General features: G+C 37.5%; 1 protein-coding gene across 1 annotated transcript in view; it reads right to left on the reverse strand.

Moving 5' to 3' along the window:
* The window catches only part of ANKRD31 (ankyrin repeat domain 31), a 63,237-nt gene extending 47,158 nt beyond the window's left edge, over positions 1-16,079 (reverse strand). Inside the window, 10 exon segments of the mRNA XM_088054417.1 lie at positions 167-294; positions 599-728; positions 731-860; positions 7,808-7,848; positions 8,849-8,943; positions 9,558-9,604; positions 12,969-13,048; positions 14,685-14,740; positions 15,433-15,765; positions 15,870-16,079. Coding sequence (XP_087910543.1) covers positions 167-294; positions 599-728; positions 731-860; positions 7,808-7,848; positions 8,849-8,943; positions 9,558-9,604; positions 12,969-13,048; positions 14,685-14,740; positions 15,433-15,743 — 1,018 coding nt within the window. The 5' untranslated portion in view covers positions 15,744-15,765; positions 15,870-16,079.
* Positions 16,080-17,691: the final 1,612 nt, after the last annotated feature.

Below are 17,691 nucleotides of genomic sequence, written 5' to 3' on the forward strand. Positions count from 1 at the left end.
CAGAAGAAGGGAAATGATCCAAAACTTTCATTATTAAAATGAATATTTATACCATATTTTTAAAAGAAAACCATGCCACAATATATTGGAAAAATTATTAAATATATTTGATTCAGTATAGTTGCTCAAATAATAACCTGCATGATAAGAACATAGAGTATCTTACTCCGTATGTTGTCAATTCTCTTGCTCCTTCTCCTCTGATTAGCTTCTGCGAACTCATTCAGAATTATTTCTTGCCATATGATGGTTTCTAGATCCTGCTTGTCTTCAGAAGTAGATTTCTGAATTTTACTGACAAGAGATTTGCTTAGAATCAACGAGAATATTCTCTATATAAATCAGTGTTTACCGTAGAGCTAAGAATATGAATACATTTGATTTCAAAAGGAACTCTGTAATAGCAGGCTAACTTAGGTAGTACTAAATAAGGAGTAAATCAGCAGAGAAACTAAATCTCAGATCTTTAAATAAAAGGTAAAATTTTCTCTTTAATCATTTAAAGTCATTCACATGACAAATGAGTACTCCACATGCATTGTATCTATTAAATTAGTACATAAAAACTTAAGAATTATTATGCATAAACTTCTCATACTCAAAATGCTTCTGTTTGTTTCTTGTTACATTGCCTCCATGAGCCATTCCCTGCTGTTTCTTCTAACATTTGGTGATGAGAAGAAAAAAATCTCTGTACTTTCCAGAGGAGGTCTCACTTACCTTGATATGGTTTGGGCTGGCTCTGCACATGCTGCAGGCTCCACTGTACATGAATGTCCCTCACTAGTTTGTTTTTCACTAAAGGTGGCATCCAAGTAATCTGAAATTACTTCTTTCTCTCTCTGCTGACCACCCACAGGCTGTGACAAAAAAAAGTAAGTATTAGATGCAACTGGTAGGCACGAAGTTAAAACAAAGGCCATATATAAGAGCACCAAGAACACTCTTTTTTAAATTGTATGCCCACCAGGAACTGAGAGATTGCTTAAGTGAGTAACTGCAATTCTACAGGTATGAAAGACAGAGGATGCTACAGAAGAGGCAATCCTGAACTAGCATGCCATACAAAGTGTTCCTGACAGAATTAACCAAGATAATTAGGTTACTCAGAGTCACAACTTAAAACACAAATCTAGGCTGGATGACAGCAAACAAAAGTTCTTCTATCTGAAAGTTATTTGATTGGACATTGGAAATGACAACAGATTAATTTGAGATGTCTTAAGAAAGCCCATCCCGTCTCACTGTTGCAGAAGCCTAAAAATTTACAAGATGTAAGATCCATGTTTCACCTGAAGTTCAGTAACTCCCAGCTGAGCAGTTATTTCTGCTCAGATATACCATCCCTGAGCTATAGCTGAAATTCACTTCACTTACCTTCAATCTTCTAAAAGCCAGGCATGTAGATGACACTAGGCATCATCATTACCCCACCACTTGTAAAGAGGAAGAGCTACTCTGAGATGATAGAGACTCACCTCATCTTAAATTGATGAGGTTATATATATACCAGAGACTTAAATCTAATCCCACCCTAAAGACAGGTCACCACACGGAAGTTAATTCGAGCTGCTTGAGTTGTTTTAGCCATGTGACTGCAACATGCTGCCATGTATCACTCAAGCTCCTGAAATCTGGGTACTCATTAGTTTATTACACACTTGAATAATGCTGAAAGCTTTTAGGACACACCCTCAGCACACATGCATATAAATTCTTTCACAATGATATGGGAGAACTGGTTAGTCCTTTCTTGCGAAACAAACAGAAATGGAGAATGTACTGATTAATTTTTTTTAATTGACATATTTAGTAGAGAGGTTACTAAAGAGGGAAATTGCCTTCTTAGATGTGGTCCCTCTGGGTCAAGAGACAGTGCATGTTAACATGGGATCTGGAGTTGTTTAGCATGAGGAAAAGGAGTCTCAGCAGTGCCTTTATTGCTCTCTACAACTACCTGGAAAGAGATTGTAGTGAGGTGGGGGCTCGTCTCTTCTTCCAGGTAAAAAAGCAATAGGACAAGGGGAAGCAACCACTAATTATGCCAGAGAAGGCTTAGATTGGATATGAGGAAAATTTTTTTCACTGGAAGTGTGGCCAGGCAATGCAACAGGCTGACTAGGAAAGTGGTGGAATCATCATGCCTGGAAATATTCAGACATGTAGACATGGCACTTGGGGACATGGCTTAGTGGTAAACACAGTGGTTCATGTTTGGACAATTGGACTTGCTGATTCCAAAGGTCTTTTCCAACCTTAATGATTGTATGGCAGCTGGGAAAAATCAAATATATTAGCTTAGAAAATTACCATAGCAGTACTTCCCATGGAGCCACATCTGCAATGGAGTGGGGTTTGAAAAGGAGAAGAAAACATTTCAAAGAAAAAAAAAACCCACAATTGCTTTGTAAGAGAGTATATATTAAAATATATGGGATATCCCACATCCTGATTGCATCTACAAGTCAGTACAGATTCTCTTCTTCTGATACTTGTTTCAACACAAGAATACTCTGAAGAAAGAAGGGTGAGAAAAATAAAGGAGAACAATATACTGCTACAATTCAACAGTTACTAACAAATTAACGGGTTTTTTTCCTTAGTAATTGCCTCATTACCTTCTGCCTTTAAGAACACCAGATAAAGGCACAAAGAAAAGATAAAGGTGATTGTTGTATAATCACAACAATCAAAACAAGAGGTTAGAGATCACAATTTCCACAAGACTCTGCTTCTCTATTTTAACTGCAATTTTGAGTAAATCTATACATTAATCTTCACACAGCTGTGCTACAAATTTCAGAAATCAATACTTCACAAAGAGCTTTGTAAAGTGCTATGGTTCTGAGAAAACCTGCCTACAGACCTTTCAGCACTTGAAATTAGCCATCTTTGTGGCACATTTAATTACATGCTGATATATTCAGTTAATACTACTAGAAAAAGACAGAATTAACTTACAGTTTTTGGATGCTTTATGCCATTGTGGGTTGTTAAACTACTTTAAATAGCCAGCTTTACATGACTGATCATTGATTTGCAGCTCCAGATAATTCAAATACAATACAGAGCACAGAATCAGGTTTACAAGAGATGCTTAATATACTCTGCAGCATAAATCTGTCTCCTATCTGTCCTTCTCCTTCCCTTATTATAATCTAAACAGGAAGAAACTATAGCTTTCCTTTCATGCTCATCTCCATAATTTTGCATTGGTGTTATTGAATAGAAATGAGGTGTTACAGAACACCTTCACAGAACAAGAAGCAACAAGAAGGATCACATGCTGCATCCACACATACTGGTTTCATCAGGGGAGGACAGGAACATAAAAGCATGCCTCAGTTTTTTTCAGTATGTTTTGCACAGGCAGAACATACTGAAAAATACAATAAATACACTTCTAAATACATGTGTAAAAAATTCCCTCTGAATAATCTTCCTAGTCTATAGGAAAGATATAGCTATAATCTGTTTTGTAATACTTGAAAAGCATTTGCATTTACAGCAGTGAGAACTATGACAAAAGAAAACAGCACACTGCTGCCTGGATCAAAAACAGAATAGGATGCAGTAGGAACCTGGAGATGGAGTTGGCTGGTGTATGCTGGTATGTTGGTATGCTACAAGGAAATACACTACTGGACTTTTAAAACAAAAACAACTGAAATTATTTAAACATGCAAATTACTGATGCTAGTTTATTCTTTATTAAGATTCTTTACTAAGGTTCCATCTTCAAGTAATTTGGCTACTTTAGATAATGTTTTGATAAACATAATGATAAACATAAAATTTCAAATATTAATTAAACTGTGGTTATACTTGCTCATTTCTTGTGCTCTACGAGTTAGATCCTGTGAAGGCATTTATTTTTTCCACCTGAATTGTTGCAAGTCGAGGCTCCATCACGTTTGTTGAGCATAGTCATCACCTACCTGCAGAATACTGGGTTCTGAATTTAGCTGCTCTTCCTTGGCATTAAGCTGTCTCTCATTTGGCACTACAGGAGTGGCAGTTTGTACCATTGATCCTGACAAGACATTCAGAGGCAGCACAAGCTCTACTGGCAGGGCATCACTGCTCTCAGCTGCTGATGGATCAATGGAACAGGCATGACCCTGACACTTTAACTTGCCAGGCAATGGATTTTTAACTTTAAGACTCTCAGAATCACTAGGGTAACTCAACAAATCACTGATGTCAACTTCACTAGTCTCTATATTCTGTTCAGTTAATACATCCATGAAATTTTCCCTGGGGATAACAGTGAAATATCTGTATCATTATTAAGGGAATGCTCTTTTACTGTGTTATCTGTGTCAGTGATGGTCATGCAGGTTTTGCAGCAATTATCTAAAACATGTGGAAATGTATCTTCTGGTCTGTTCCTTTCAAACTGTTATTATGTCTTCCACAGGATCATGTAGACAGAGGCTTATTTCTGGAAAGCAATCTTCATTACTTAATTTTAGTGATACATAAAAATTAAGTTTAAAAAGTTTACCAAAAAAATGGAGGAACTCTTTCTAAAAAGCATTTAACTGAAATTCACTTTAGAAGTCTTCTCTCCTTCTATATATGTGTGTACATTTTATTATGCATTTTTGCAAAATCAACAAGACTCAAAGCCTTCCTTCATACAATACATTAACAACAGTTAGACTGAGCTCTCAAAAGAAGTCTCAACTTCAGCTGTTGACTTCTATAGCAGTGAAAATCCAGGGCAAAAGAGACTAAATCTTTTAATCAAAGATATTATGTCATTGCCAATGGCAATGGCAAATAACCTGAGGGTGTTACAAGGATTTAAAAGAAAGTCATTAAAAATTTCTGTCACATAGAATTAATGGAAGTAAACATATTCACACAAACTTAAAATACATCGTTAACAAAACACAATATAAGAGTTTTGATTTACGTGTTTATGTGAATCCAATACAGGTGTGGAGGATTTGTATCTTTGCAAATTTCAGTTCAAAACCTTAGGATTTTGAGAAGTTTTCATGGTGTGGTTTCTACACTGGGTACAGAACACAAAATTGTAATTGTTCTTGGAAAAGTAATACTGCTGTTTTTCTAATAACTTTGAGCTACATTCAACAGAAGCACCCACTCTTATATGAAGAAATTCCTCTCCTATTTTTTTCTTTATCCCTGTTTTAAATGCTCTGCAGAAAAAAAAAATATGATGCCTCCTGAGACCTAAACCATGCTTTTTTTCTATATAAAATTTGTTTATAATACCGCTCTAAGAAAATCTAAGAAATCTAAGAAAATCTCTTTCAATGCATTTTTGGAGTCTTGCTGCCAGCAAGTGGCAATACCAGGCAATGCAAGAAACCTTTAACTACTGGTGACATGTTTTAGATAAAGTTCACACACAATAAAACAAAGGGTAGAAATCAGACAGCACACACTCAGGTACAGTTTGCAAGATACTATAAATCCCTGAGTCTTTCTTGAAAAACTATTCCCCTGCTAGCTGTTTCCTATCTTTTACATGTGCATCAAATTGTTTCTAAGTACTGATTACCTCTTACTGTACTTTATTGAATTACACTTTTACACCATTTCTCTAACTCATCTAGACTTTAAAAAGCTGGGGAAAAAGAAAAATACACTGGTATAACTTTCTCTTATTGAAGAACTATGGTATAAACAGCATGTATACATTTACAAATTTCCCAAGAAAAAAGTTCAGTGCATTTGTTGAAGAGTGGGTGAAATTTTGCAAGATCCTAAAAACCCCAAAGTCAACTGAAATTCAATCCTTAAATGTGACATGTTCACAAAACTCCAGACACCATAGTCCAGGTGGGCTCTCACAAGAGCAGAGTAGAGGGTCCACCAGTCCAAAGTCCTTCTCTGGAAAAACTATTTTCCTGTCAGCTAGTCCCCAGCTGTACTGGTGCCTGAGGTTATTTTTCTCCACATGCAGAACTTCGTATTTCCCCTTGATGAATTTCATGGGATTCCTCTCCTCCCAGTTTTCCCATCTGTTCAGGTCCTTATGAATGACAACACAGCTATCTGGTCTATCAGTCATTCCTCCTAGTACCATCTCTGAACTTGATGAGGGTGCAGTGTGTTCCATTTTCCAGGCCACTAATGAAGACACTGAACAGTACTAGTACTGGCCCCACTACTGACGGACTAATCACAACAGAAATCAGTGCTGCTACATCATCAAAACCATGAAAATTCAGTAAGAGTAGTTATGTCAGAATTCTATGTGTAGATAATTTATAGATTTATTTTATATTTTCAGTGATATACAAAACTAAGATATTCAACGACTCACTGCTGGTTATCAAGGTGTCTGTCTTGACCTTGCTTCAAATCAGTATATGGAAGACTGTGACAGTCGTTGGTTCATCTCACTAAAGATCCTTCTGTGGGACTCAGACCTTGCTAGTGCCAACATCAGCCAATATCCAAGAAGAAAAATTCACTGTAGTAGTTATTTCCAGCCTTTTTACTCCAGGGTCATAAAATATTTTCTCTGGAGATACTTTCAAAGCATTCAATCTGCCTATTCTCCAGAGGCTAGTAATAATAGGCAATCTCTGTTTTGAGGCATTTAGAATTTGTTCTATGGGACTAATCTTGTACAATGAGAATGTTTCATTTAATAAACTTATAGTTTAGTAATATCCTAGGAGATTTCACTTTTCCCCCTTTGTTCTAAGATGGAATATTTGACCCTGTCATCACTCATATTTGCAGGAATATGCATGAACAATAAGGACAGTAGAACAGAGCAGCATTTTACTCTGGTAAGGACAGTGGAACAGAACAGCACAGCCCTGGAGAAATAGATAAAGGATGTAACTTAAACAAACAGATGCCATGCAAAATGCAAGAAGGACGTCAGCTCAGCTCTGCAAGGCCGACAAAGCAGAAGTTATGCAAAACAATGATACCATGCTTACTCAAAAGCAGGGGTCAAGGAACAGGCACCTAAAAAGGACATAGGACGTTGAAAAGAGCTAAAGAAGACCCTAAAGAACCATATAAGGACTTTTGATAAGAGGTGCAACTATGTAAAATAAAATAATAGATATTAAGTAAGGGGGGATAGCTAACGAATGCATGATTGATCTGTGTGATAAACACTCTGTTCACCAGATCCTCAGGGCACTCAACTGGAGGAAGGATCCTGCAAGTGACCACTGCTGCAGTAAAGAATGCCTGCTCTCAAATACTCAAAACTGTGTTAGAAAGTTCCTGTCTGGCCAATTTTAGTATCAATACTGGTCTCAAATCTACCTTCAGTGAATTCTACCAAGAACTGCTTTTTCCCTGACATAAACCTCAGTCAGGATCCTTGAAAAAAGCCAAGTAAACTGATTTATATAGAGCCCTTTTTATTTATAGGTACAAAACAACGGGACTAGATGGTACAGCCATAATGATACAACAGTTGCCTTAAGCAGAGTCTTCCACAGCAGAAACTCTACTACTACCTATTTCTGGCCACAAGTAAGACTCACCCAAACAAAAAGACAGTTAAAGATAACCTCTTCCTCCTCAGAGACCTTCCAAATGCACTGCCTTTCTCATAGCTTTCATTGGTGGGAAACATTTTAACCTACTAAGTGTCTTCATTACTTTAGTTTAAGTAACAGCCCTTATAGATTCTGTCTCATGATGATGTCTTTCCCACTTCACTTTAAATGCTATGCTTCTATTCCTGTGTACTGGAAGCTTAGAAACTACAGTTCTTACTGAAAAAACAGAAAATAAAGCTTAGATTTAAAGTTTTAAAAGTGCTCAGTGTCAGGTTCAACAGCTATGTGCTCACCTTTTCTTCTGCATCCTTCTGAAATCCATTCAATTTGATATCTAAATTTAGGAGAATAAAAAAATATATCAGTTTTACTTTCCACTTCTGAAAGTTCTTATCGTCTCTTTAAAAAATGGCATAATTTCCTAACTAAGGCTTAATTTTCAAACCTTAAAAATTACCAGTCATGTTCCCTAAGTGGAACTGACAATAAAATTTCTGGTTAGGCTCTGTTAGTCACCAAATAATATGCCAGAGCTATTTTGTCACATTTCTTCACTGCAGTTTAGAGCCCTGTGTTTCCAAAGACCATCAGCAGGTGCGATTGCCACCCATTTCACATGACAAGACCTAGCCTCTGCCCTCTCTAATTACAGTGCAGACAGTACTGCTAAAATAATCCAATAACTTACTGCCTCTATAGCGATGATCCCAAACCCCCTCATCTCATCACTGTTTCAACACTCATGTGAATGATGGCAATTTCCTAATCAGAAATAAAGTGAATGTTTTTCTGTTGGATTACCAAAAATAAGCTCAAGTGGAAGACAGCAAAACAGACGGGGCAGTCCTGCACTTCTGGGAACACTAAGGAATGGAAGTAGAACTTAAGTAGCATCACCTGCCATACAGACCTGGTGAATAATAGCATTTTTGTTTCTCTTTTCTTACAGGTGCCTCTGATACTTGGATGTGTTAGAAAGATGCAAGTAGGAACCCTCCGTGACCTGTTTACCTTAAATATCTACAAAGTATTTTAAGCACCATGTGGCCTGTAACCTTTGTCAGAAAATTCCACAGCAATGAAATAATTTAAAATTGGATATATACCACTGGCTTGAGAAAAGAGTTACTTCCTCAAACAATCCTAGCAGAATACTTAAAAAAACAGAACTTGCAATACACGACTATAAAAACTGAACAACTGTTGTAAAAAACACATATAGTCAGATTCTATATAAACCCACATGGATACTCATCTTCAGCTTATCAAATGATTTTCTCAAACGATTTTGCCACAGCTAGAGCGATTCCTAGTTTTCTACAAATAAAACATACCTACAGAATTATTTTGCTGTTCTTCTGCTGCAGAATTTAATGAAAAACCAGGCTTAGAAATATTTTCAGTAGATGATGAATGGTTTATCCAACCCCTAAAATGAAATAATACAATAAAAAAATTCTTAAAGAATTGTAATCTGCTCATCTTAGGAACATTTTTGCAGTACTTTGAGTTGGCTGCTACCTGTAGAAACAGCTGTAGTTATTTTAGACATATACTTTTTTTTACAAGGATATGCAATAAATAACAATTCTGGATTTCCTGTGTGGAGCTAGCAACATTTGCACATTTATTCTCTAAGTGGAAAAAAAAAGGCCTTTTCTATTCTTTATTACTTCTCTCTGTATTTCTTTTATAAATCTATTTTCTACTGAAATATTTCCATAATTTCCAAGAGCAAAAACCTAATATTTTTAATACAAGCTTTTATTTGTCTAATGGTTTTCACCAAGTTCCATTACTCTTGTTGGTTACATTCTTAAACCATTTAAGGTAGTATCATCAACAAAAATAAATCCAACTACAGCTTGACCCATATTGGACACTGAACTACTGCTGACATACAGATCCTTCACTAAGCAAACATGAAAACTGTTTCTCAGTAGAACACTGGGAATAAAATAAGATACAAATGGAAGTATAACAGAACTACTCAATTACTTAATTTTGCCTGACTGGAATTCCTATATGACATATTATACTCACTTCAGTAGGGACTGAGACTGGTCAGATGTGGATGCCTCTTGAAGTACCTGCAAAGGAATCAAAAACTTAACAAGTCAGTAAACAAAGTATTTAATTGTTTATTTTCTCAGTCTTATTGCAGGCTTATCTTCTTCCTTCTGTAATTTAGTTGGGAAATGGAATTCTTACATCCAATTATTACATACATTACTATTAAGATATAAAAGCTATTAAGATACTATTAAGATATTATATTCCACTTAAAACTTTTTTTACTTGTACTGTTTGACAAAAATGTTTAAAAATAAATCAATACCATAGAAGAAAACATTCACCCACAAGAAAAACAAACTGTTGCAAGAAAGATACGATTCCTTCAAACTTAAGATGTTTTATACATCAAAGGACCAAAACACAAGGTATTTTAATTACAACTCACAGTTTTAATCTTTTTTAGACAACTTTTTTCATTAAATAAGACAGGGTGCTGTTCCAAAGGCATGTTTAGAAAGTTGTTTCAAAGAGATGCTTAGTATACTGCTCTCAAGACCCCTATAAGTATCGTATTTAAGGAACTTCCAGACTTGCACAACAGCTGGTTCTGAGTGACAGGGCTGCCACAAGCCAAGACAGGAAAGAGCAGGTGGGTAAGAAGAGCACTGATGTCACAGCAGGAGCCAAATTCCAACTCCTTATTACAGAGACCTTGGATCTGTTTTTTGTACCTTTGCCAATAATGCAGAAATGTCCCTCAGTATGGAAAAAGTAGCCTTTATACAAAGTCTAAAGCAAACTAGGAATGATCAAGACAGTCAAGTGAATTGCAGAATGATTCTCTCACTGATGAGCTAAGACTGGGTATTACTAGTGGACTATCACACACCAGCTGCAATTTTAAACAAACCATTGACTTACAGTGGCAACATTAACAGCAATAGAGGACTCTAAGAAAGAACACCTTGGTGTGGACACGAAGTGACAACTTCTCTAGCTTACACAAAGTACTAGCCACACAATAAGAACAAACATCTCAACAATTGCTTCAAGAGCTAGACAGAAATTTCCCAGTAGCAAGCACTACTAAAAGGCTCCCTGGAACAGAACAGATTATTCAGTTTGTGAAATTATTGACAGATGTATTTCCAAAACATGGCAGTGAGATAATTCGCAGAAAGCTATTTATTTTGCTTAAATAGACCCTTCAGGTGAGTCAGCCTGAATATTTACACAGAACATTATCCAGAGACTGAGCAAAGTCAGGAGAAAACCAGAAAAACTACTAAACCTCTCTAACTGGCTAACACTGCTCAGAGAGATGCTTAAAAATCTCAGCAAACTACCATTATAACTTGGAAGAAGATGCTAATTTTTTCTGCTAAAATACTAGTTTCTAAGCGAAATCGGCATATTGCTCACTGGTTGAGAAATCTTCTCCAACCATATACATTACACAAACGGTGGTTTTGGCCGCTGACTGAAGCACTAGGAACAACCTTTCCTCCTGCCCTCCTTTTTGATGAAGAAACTCTACAAAATCTTAGTATTTTTTTCTCACTTGAACACTTATTTATACAGACAACTATATGAGGGGAATTCTGGATTCTTTCCAAAAAAAGACTAATGCTTAAAAGCTCTTAGGTGTTACCTAACAACTTTTGGTGCACTTCACCAAACAGCATAAGGAAAAAAAAAGGGGACAGCACAAACTAACAATCATTATACCTGCCTAAACAAGCTATAGAATACCATGTTAACAGATAATGAAAATTACTTGTTTAAAAGAACTTGGATCCTACTAAATCTGTATATATGTCTACTGTATCTCTGGTAGATGAAAATTCTTAATTACATTTTTTTACCTTACAGAATCAAAGACAGAACTGCATATCCTAAGTCTCCCATAACTCATTTGAAGTACAAAGAAAGCCAAGACTCTCTAGAACAACTGAAACAGAAGTTACTTTTTATAAAAACATTCACAGCCATCTACTCTGCATAAACCTCAAATCACATCACATCTAAATGCTGTATTCATATATGATAATTTCTGAGGACATAGAAGGAAAGCTTCTATGAAAGTCCATTGGATATTGGCTCTTGAAGTGGTTGAAGAGCCACACTGGTGCTATGTACATTCATGGGTATCAAAGACAACAGGCCAAGGACATTCCTTACAGTATTCAATAAAAATTTAATATCTTATATTGTCCCCAAGCTGTGCATGACCAAGCTGCCAGTGTCTTGCTATACAGGTCCCACCAAAACAAAAGATACTAACAATTACCCAAACTATTTGGTGAAAAGTAGAAGGTTTCTTTGCTTTTCTGACTTTTCCTTTAGTGGACTGGGCATTTGTCCTTAGATTTGGAATTGGCTAATCTGGTGAAAACCATGAAGCCACAGGCTAAGGTTAAGAAGCAGTTAGTCAGATCATCTCCCAGAAAGGAAAGGGAAAGAGCAAAGTGCACTTCTCTCATTCCCTTCATCCTTAGAAAATCATGATAAACTTCAGTCAAGACAACCCTCACACATGCAAGGAGCAAAATCAAGTTATGGAGAAAAATCTTTTAAATAACAGCTTATTTTGGATTTTGTTCACTGTTTCCCACATTGTCAGTTGAGATAAATTTATTTGCAATTCTAGAATGAGCTGTAAAGCACTCACTTCAGTAGAAAGCTTGTCTTTTTTCAATGTACCTTTTGTCATCTAGGAAGCAGTCTAGCTCTTTTTAGAAAAACTCTGTTTTACTGGAATAAGGATACACAGATTTTGGGTTTTAGACAGGTGATTCCAGGCTAAATAGAGTGTAACAGTCACAGTTAAAAGCTGAGAACCTGTTTGTCTCTAATTGTTTCATGACCCTGCCATATGCAGGTGGAAACCTAATTGCTCAACTGAATAGAAGTTTATGGGCTAGCTACCAACCATGGTAAATACATTAAAAGGTAGGCTAATTAGCAGGTTAGGGAATGCAGAATTATCCATAGAGTAAAATAATTACCCCTCATCATGCAAGCAGACATTTTATTCTACATTTTGGATCATTATCTCTTTCCCTTTGAAAGAAACAATTGATCAATCATTGGATAACAGCTAATCTCATAGTGAGTAATCCAGGGCGTATGCTGGCACAGTCAACTCAGATGATTACCCTTCAGATCCTGAAGAGAACATATCAAAAAGTCTGTGCTCCTCCACAACTTCTTCATCTTTGTTCTGGGCTTGTTCCTCAAATTTGAGAAGTTATAATCTCATGAAAAAACAGAGAAGCCACTTTGATACATTCCTGCAGACTATGTGCTACATAGGTGACAAGATGAAATTCAATTTGGCTGTTAGCCACCAGATCCCCTCAAGGGGAGGCCCAGTGGGTTTATTAATAATTAATCATTAGATATGCTTAGAGAAGACATTATCATTGCTGGACTTACTGGATTTATCTGTTCTGTCCTGTGATAATATGTGTGGTCACCAAATTTCTGTATAAAAGAGATTTCTGGAGAAAAAGCTCCTAGGAAAAAAAAACCAAAAAACTGGTAATTAAAATTTTGATTGTCTTCATTTCTGTGTAATTTTCTGTAATTCCATAACTTTTTACATAATTCAGTAACTGAGCTACATGCATCAAAACTTCTGACATGCAATGGATTTAACTGGCTAAATAATCTATCACACCAGATTTTGAAACTACATGTATGAAATAGAAATTATTAAAACCAGCCAGCAGTGGAAATTTATTTCACTTCGTATTCCACCACCATCCCCAATTTTGCACTGGAGAATAGGTCTTTCCACTTATGTTTCAAATTAATAACTGCAATTTTGGTAACCTGCCTGATCCATGCGATTAAAATATACTTGTACTCCTAGATAGCATTGTTTCTTCAGTGACTATACAAATTAAGATCTTCCCTCAAAAAAAACTTAAAAAGATAGAAAGCCCTAAGGTTGGACCCTATGCTGGAAAACTAAGATGTTGTTACTGACAGTAACAAAATTATAATCAAATTCATATTTACACTATGTATCTCATCACCAAATTACCATTATACAAGTATGCACTAAACTGTGAATGATGAAATTCTAACTTACTAAATATAATATGATGCAGGCAGAATGTTAAAAATATCACAATCTATTAAAGTTGCAGAGTACAATTGACTGAACACAGTCAGACATGCCTCAAACCATGTATGTTGAATCTTGCAAGGATTTAATTCCAGTGGACAGCCACAGGGAAGCTCAAAATGGGATGATGCTTCTCTCCTCACTTAGGACTATTAAGCAACTATAAAAAGTTCAGCATTAGGAAATTTCAGCCATTGGAGTTTCTGCAGATTACAATGGGCTGAAGATAAGATCCGTACTAACTCAGAGCAGGTTGTTAAAAAATTATAGTCCACTCAGACCTTCAATTTGGCAAAAAGATAACCAAATCTGGAAAAACACCATGTGTCACTTAAAGAATAGCCAGTCTTAAATATCACTGAAATAAAATCTATAGGACGCAAGTCAAATGGAACATATAAAAATGACAAGGAAGTGATGTGAAACTATTATATAACTAAAACATGTTTGCTCATGCAACCTGCTCTGTGGGAGTTATTAGGGAATATTTTAAGACATTAAATCAGTGAGCATCCATTTATGCTGAAAGTATTTAATGATACACTAAACATAATGCAGTGAAATATCCCTACTCAAACTTTTTATGTTAAAGAGAACAGATATACTAGCAGTATTAATGGGATTTTTAAAATACTATAAGCAGCTAAAGTTACATACAACTGTTATGCATATAGAATCAATTTATTTTATTCTGCACAAACATGTACACAAAAATACATACATGTAAATAAAAAGGACATCTCTGTATATGGCTCAAACGCTTCCCAAGACAGGGATTCTCAGTCACAGTATACAGTATACAGGAAGAACAGAGAACTCAAGAGCAAACCTAATCAAATATTAAAAATGTGCTGAAGAATCTTTTAAAATATGAGCTAAAATTAGGAATGTAATCAAAAAGCACACAGCTCCTAAGCATGAATTTCATGCAACACTCAAGTTTAAAGGACTCAGGCAAAATCCAAAGCAACAGTTTAAGGAGAAAAATCAACACAGATTGAAAAAAGAATCTGTCCTACCTTTATTAACACTTATCTCAGTTGTTAAAGCAATGTCCTTGTTAAGATAAGCCAACCTTTGCAAAATAAATAGAACAAAAGGTCGTTAAGGAGTTGTGAGCATTACAGTCCATAAACTCAAAGGGCGTCTGAAAGCGCCCATCCCAGCCTCTGCCGTGGGGACACGCCTGGGCGACCGCTGACACAAACTGTAAAAAACTCCCAAACTCTAGAGATGCATGTGATTTTCTGCATATAGACACGTCACTAGGGAGGCACCTCGCTGCTTCTAAGTATTTCCAAGAACTATCGTGCCACAAAACCATCACAAATATCTGCATTTCAAATCCTTGCTATATCTTAAAGGATGCGAGAGATAATATCATGACAGAAATGACATCAAGGCAAAGTTGCAGGGAAATAGAATTAGCAAGAACTGTATTTAATAGTATTTATTTTCTCCTAATTGTTTTCTGGGATATTTCACTTCTGCTGACTAAAATGTTACTAAAATGGTGGGTCCTGACGCATAAGCACCAAGGCACACAAGATGTGTGAAAATAAATGGAGCTACTTGCAGAGCTAAGAAATACTGGGTCTAGAAACATATAAAACGGCTCTGAACAGAGAGGAGAAAACAAAAACAAAGAAAAGAAAAGAAAAAAAATGGAAAGAAAAAACTCTTAGCTCGGGAGCGGCCCCATCAGACGCCGCCGCCCCCACACAAACAGGTGGGCAGGTGGCGCTCGCAGTCACACCGCATTACCACCTCCTCCTACAGAACTCCTCTTCCTCCTCCACATCACTCTCCGTCACAGAGCCCTCCACGACAGTCTCGTCGCTGTCCGTGTTGCTGCCGGCCCTCCCCAGGCGCTCCAGGGTGCGGCCGCTCCGCTCCCCCGGCGTTTCCTCAGGCGGCCGCCCGGCCTCCTCCGCCGCAGCCGCCATCTTGTGGCGCGGCTTCGCTGCCCTTCGGGCGGCGCCGGGCCCGCCAGAACCACAGAGTCGCAGCAAATGCCGTGCTGTCCGTGAGCACACGGACCTCGCTTCTCCGACTCTGTGCGCTTCTGACGCTGGCATCTCAAGCGGCAGAAATTGTCATCTGCACAGGGAGTTAGAGAGAGTGAGAAGGGGGTTGTGAAACAGTCTCTTAACAGCGAAAAGGGCCAGACAGCCTCAAAGGGGGGACCCTGAATGAAGGGTTACCTTTGACTGCATGTTCTGAGGTCTGTAGAATCATAGAACGTTAAGGGGTTGGAAGAGACCCTAAAAGGGGCCCAACCCCGCCTGCCGCCTGAAGGCCTCGTCCAACCCGGCTTTGAAAACACCCAGGCTCGGAGCATCCACAGCGTCCTTAGGCAACGTGTTCCAATGCCTCACCACCCTCACAGGAACTATTTCTTCCTAATTCCTAAACTAAACTCCCTTTCCGTCAATTTGTACCCATTACTCCTTATCCTATCACTTCAGGTCCTGACAAAAAGTTCCGATTGAGTTGTTGGCTCCTGCTGTGCCTGCTGTCAGCTGGCTGGAGCCACAGATCCCCACGTTGTTTGGGTGCAATGCATCGGGCCAATTCATGGGCTCAAGTCTCACAGTGAGAGATTTCGACCAGTAACTCACGGACCACCTTCTCAAGAAACCCTCCTACTTAGCATCAGGTGAGTATGCAGACACATTAGCATGAGAAATACGAGATTCATTCAACCAATAAAAGGTAGAAGACTAATTAATAAGAGAACTAAGTAACTTGCAACCCATGAGCTGTGATTTGTTTACTAAAATATAAAATATAAAATATAAAATATAAATATATAGTGCAAAGTTTCAAGGATTGCTGTGCTTTATTTGTGGAAAACTCCACCTTGTACCCTGCACAGAATAAACAATGTCTCCTTTCTAAACTACGCTCTGTGTCAGTGTTTAGAGAGTCCCTAAATTTGCAACACTTCTCTGTCATGGTGTGATAAATGTAACCTTGGATAAAAATTCGTGAAAGAATAAATAAGTATATAACTGGATTTGTAACAATGTAAAAATTATATAAAATATAGTGTGGCCTAAGAATTTCCCCCAAACCCAGCAGTAACTACCCATTCAGGCGGTAACGACCCTAGGCTACGACGTTCATCAGCCTGAAAGAAAGAGCAGGACACGAACAATTAAGCCAAACAAAGAAAGGAGCCAGGCCGAGATGCCCATCGACTCCACACCGCACTGGGGCACCCCTTCCTGCAAGCCCCGACTGAAGATGCAATCAGGCCGGACAATAGGAAGAGCCCAGCCGAGATATCCATCGACTCCACACCGGACTTGGATACTTCACTCTGAGAGCCCAACCGAAGATACAATCAAGGAACACTCAGAACTTCTTTACATATGAGGAGACTCTGCCGGACGTATATTTGACTCTATTCTCCAACGCCAGGAAATCAATTCATCCAACAATCAAAGACCCTTGGTGAATGGTGCCTGCCTGGAATTTGGCCTCAGGACACAAAATCCCTATAAAAACCCAGGCCAGAGAACCCTCGAGCGTGGATTTGGGAACACCTATACCTTTGGGTATAGACCCCTGTCCACCCAGCGCTGCGCTGTTTATTTTATTGTGGTTTTTTCCTCGTTGTTTATTTTTATTATAAAAATTGTTTTATAATAAACTGTTCTTTTATTTAACCTAAATTTGCCTTTGCATTTATAACAATGGTTAAGTAGCTTACTTCATAGCTACCAATGAATGGTTCATTTGCTCATGAGTGGGAATAAGTTTGAGATAATCATGTTTAGGCTGCAGATATGAGAACTCAATGTCAGTGCACATGGTGTGATGTACTTGCAGAGACTACAGAGCCCAAATCACCATAGTGATTCCTGCTCCCAGTGACCTTGATAAATTAGCATTTTTAGTATTTGTAAAATCATGGTCATGGAAAAAGTGTAAAACAGCAGAAATACTAAAGGTCATCTTAAATGAAACGTGAATACATATAATTGTTGAAACTGTATGAACTGCTGTTTTGCTTTAAGT

Source organism: Pseudopodoces humilis, chromosome 4 (assembly GCF_049639895.1).
Source record: "Pseudopodoces humilis isolate 2021_Gansu_Grassland_sample_001 chromosome 4, ASM4963989v1, whole genome shotgun sequence".
In the NCBI taxonomy this organism is placed as follows: domain Eukaryota; kingdom Metazoa; phylum Chordata; class Aves; order Passeriformes; family Paridae; genus Pseudopodoces; species Pseudopodoces humilis.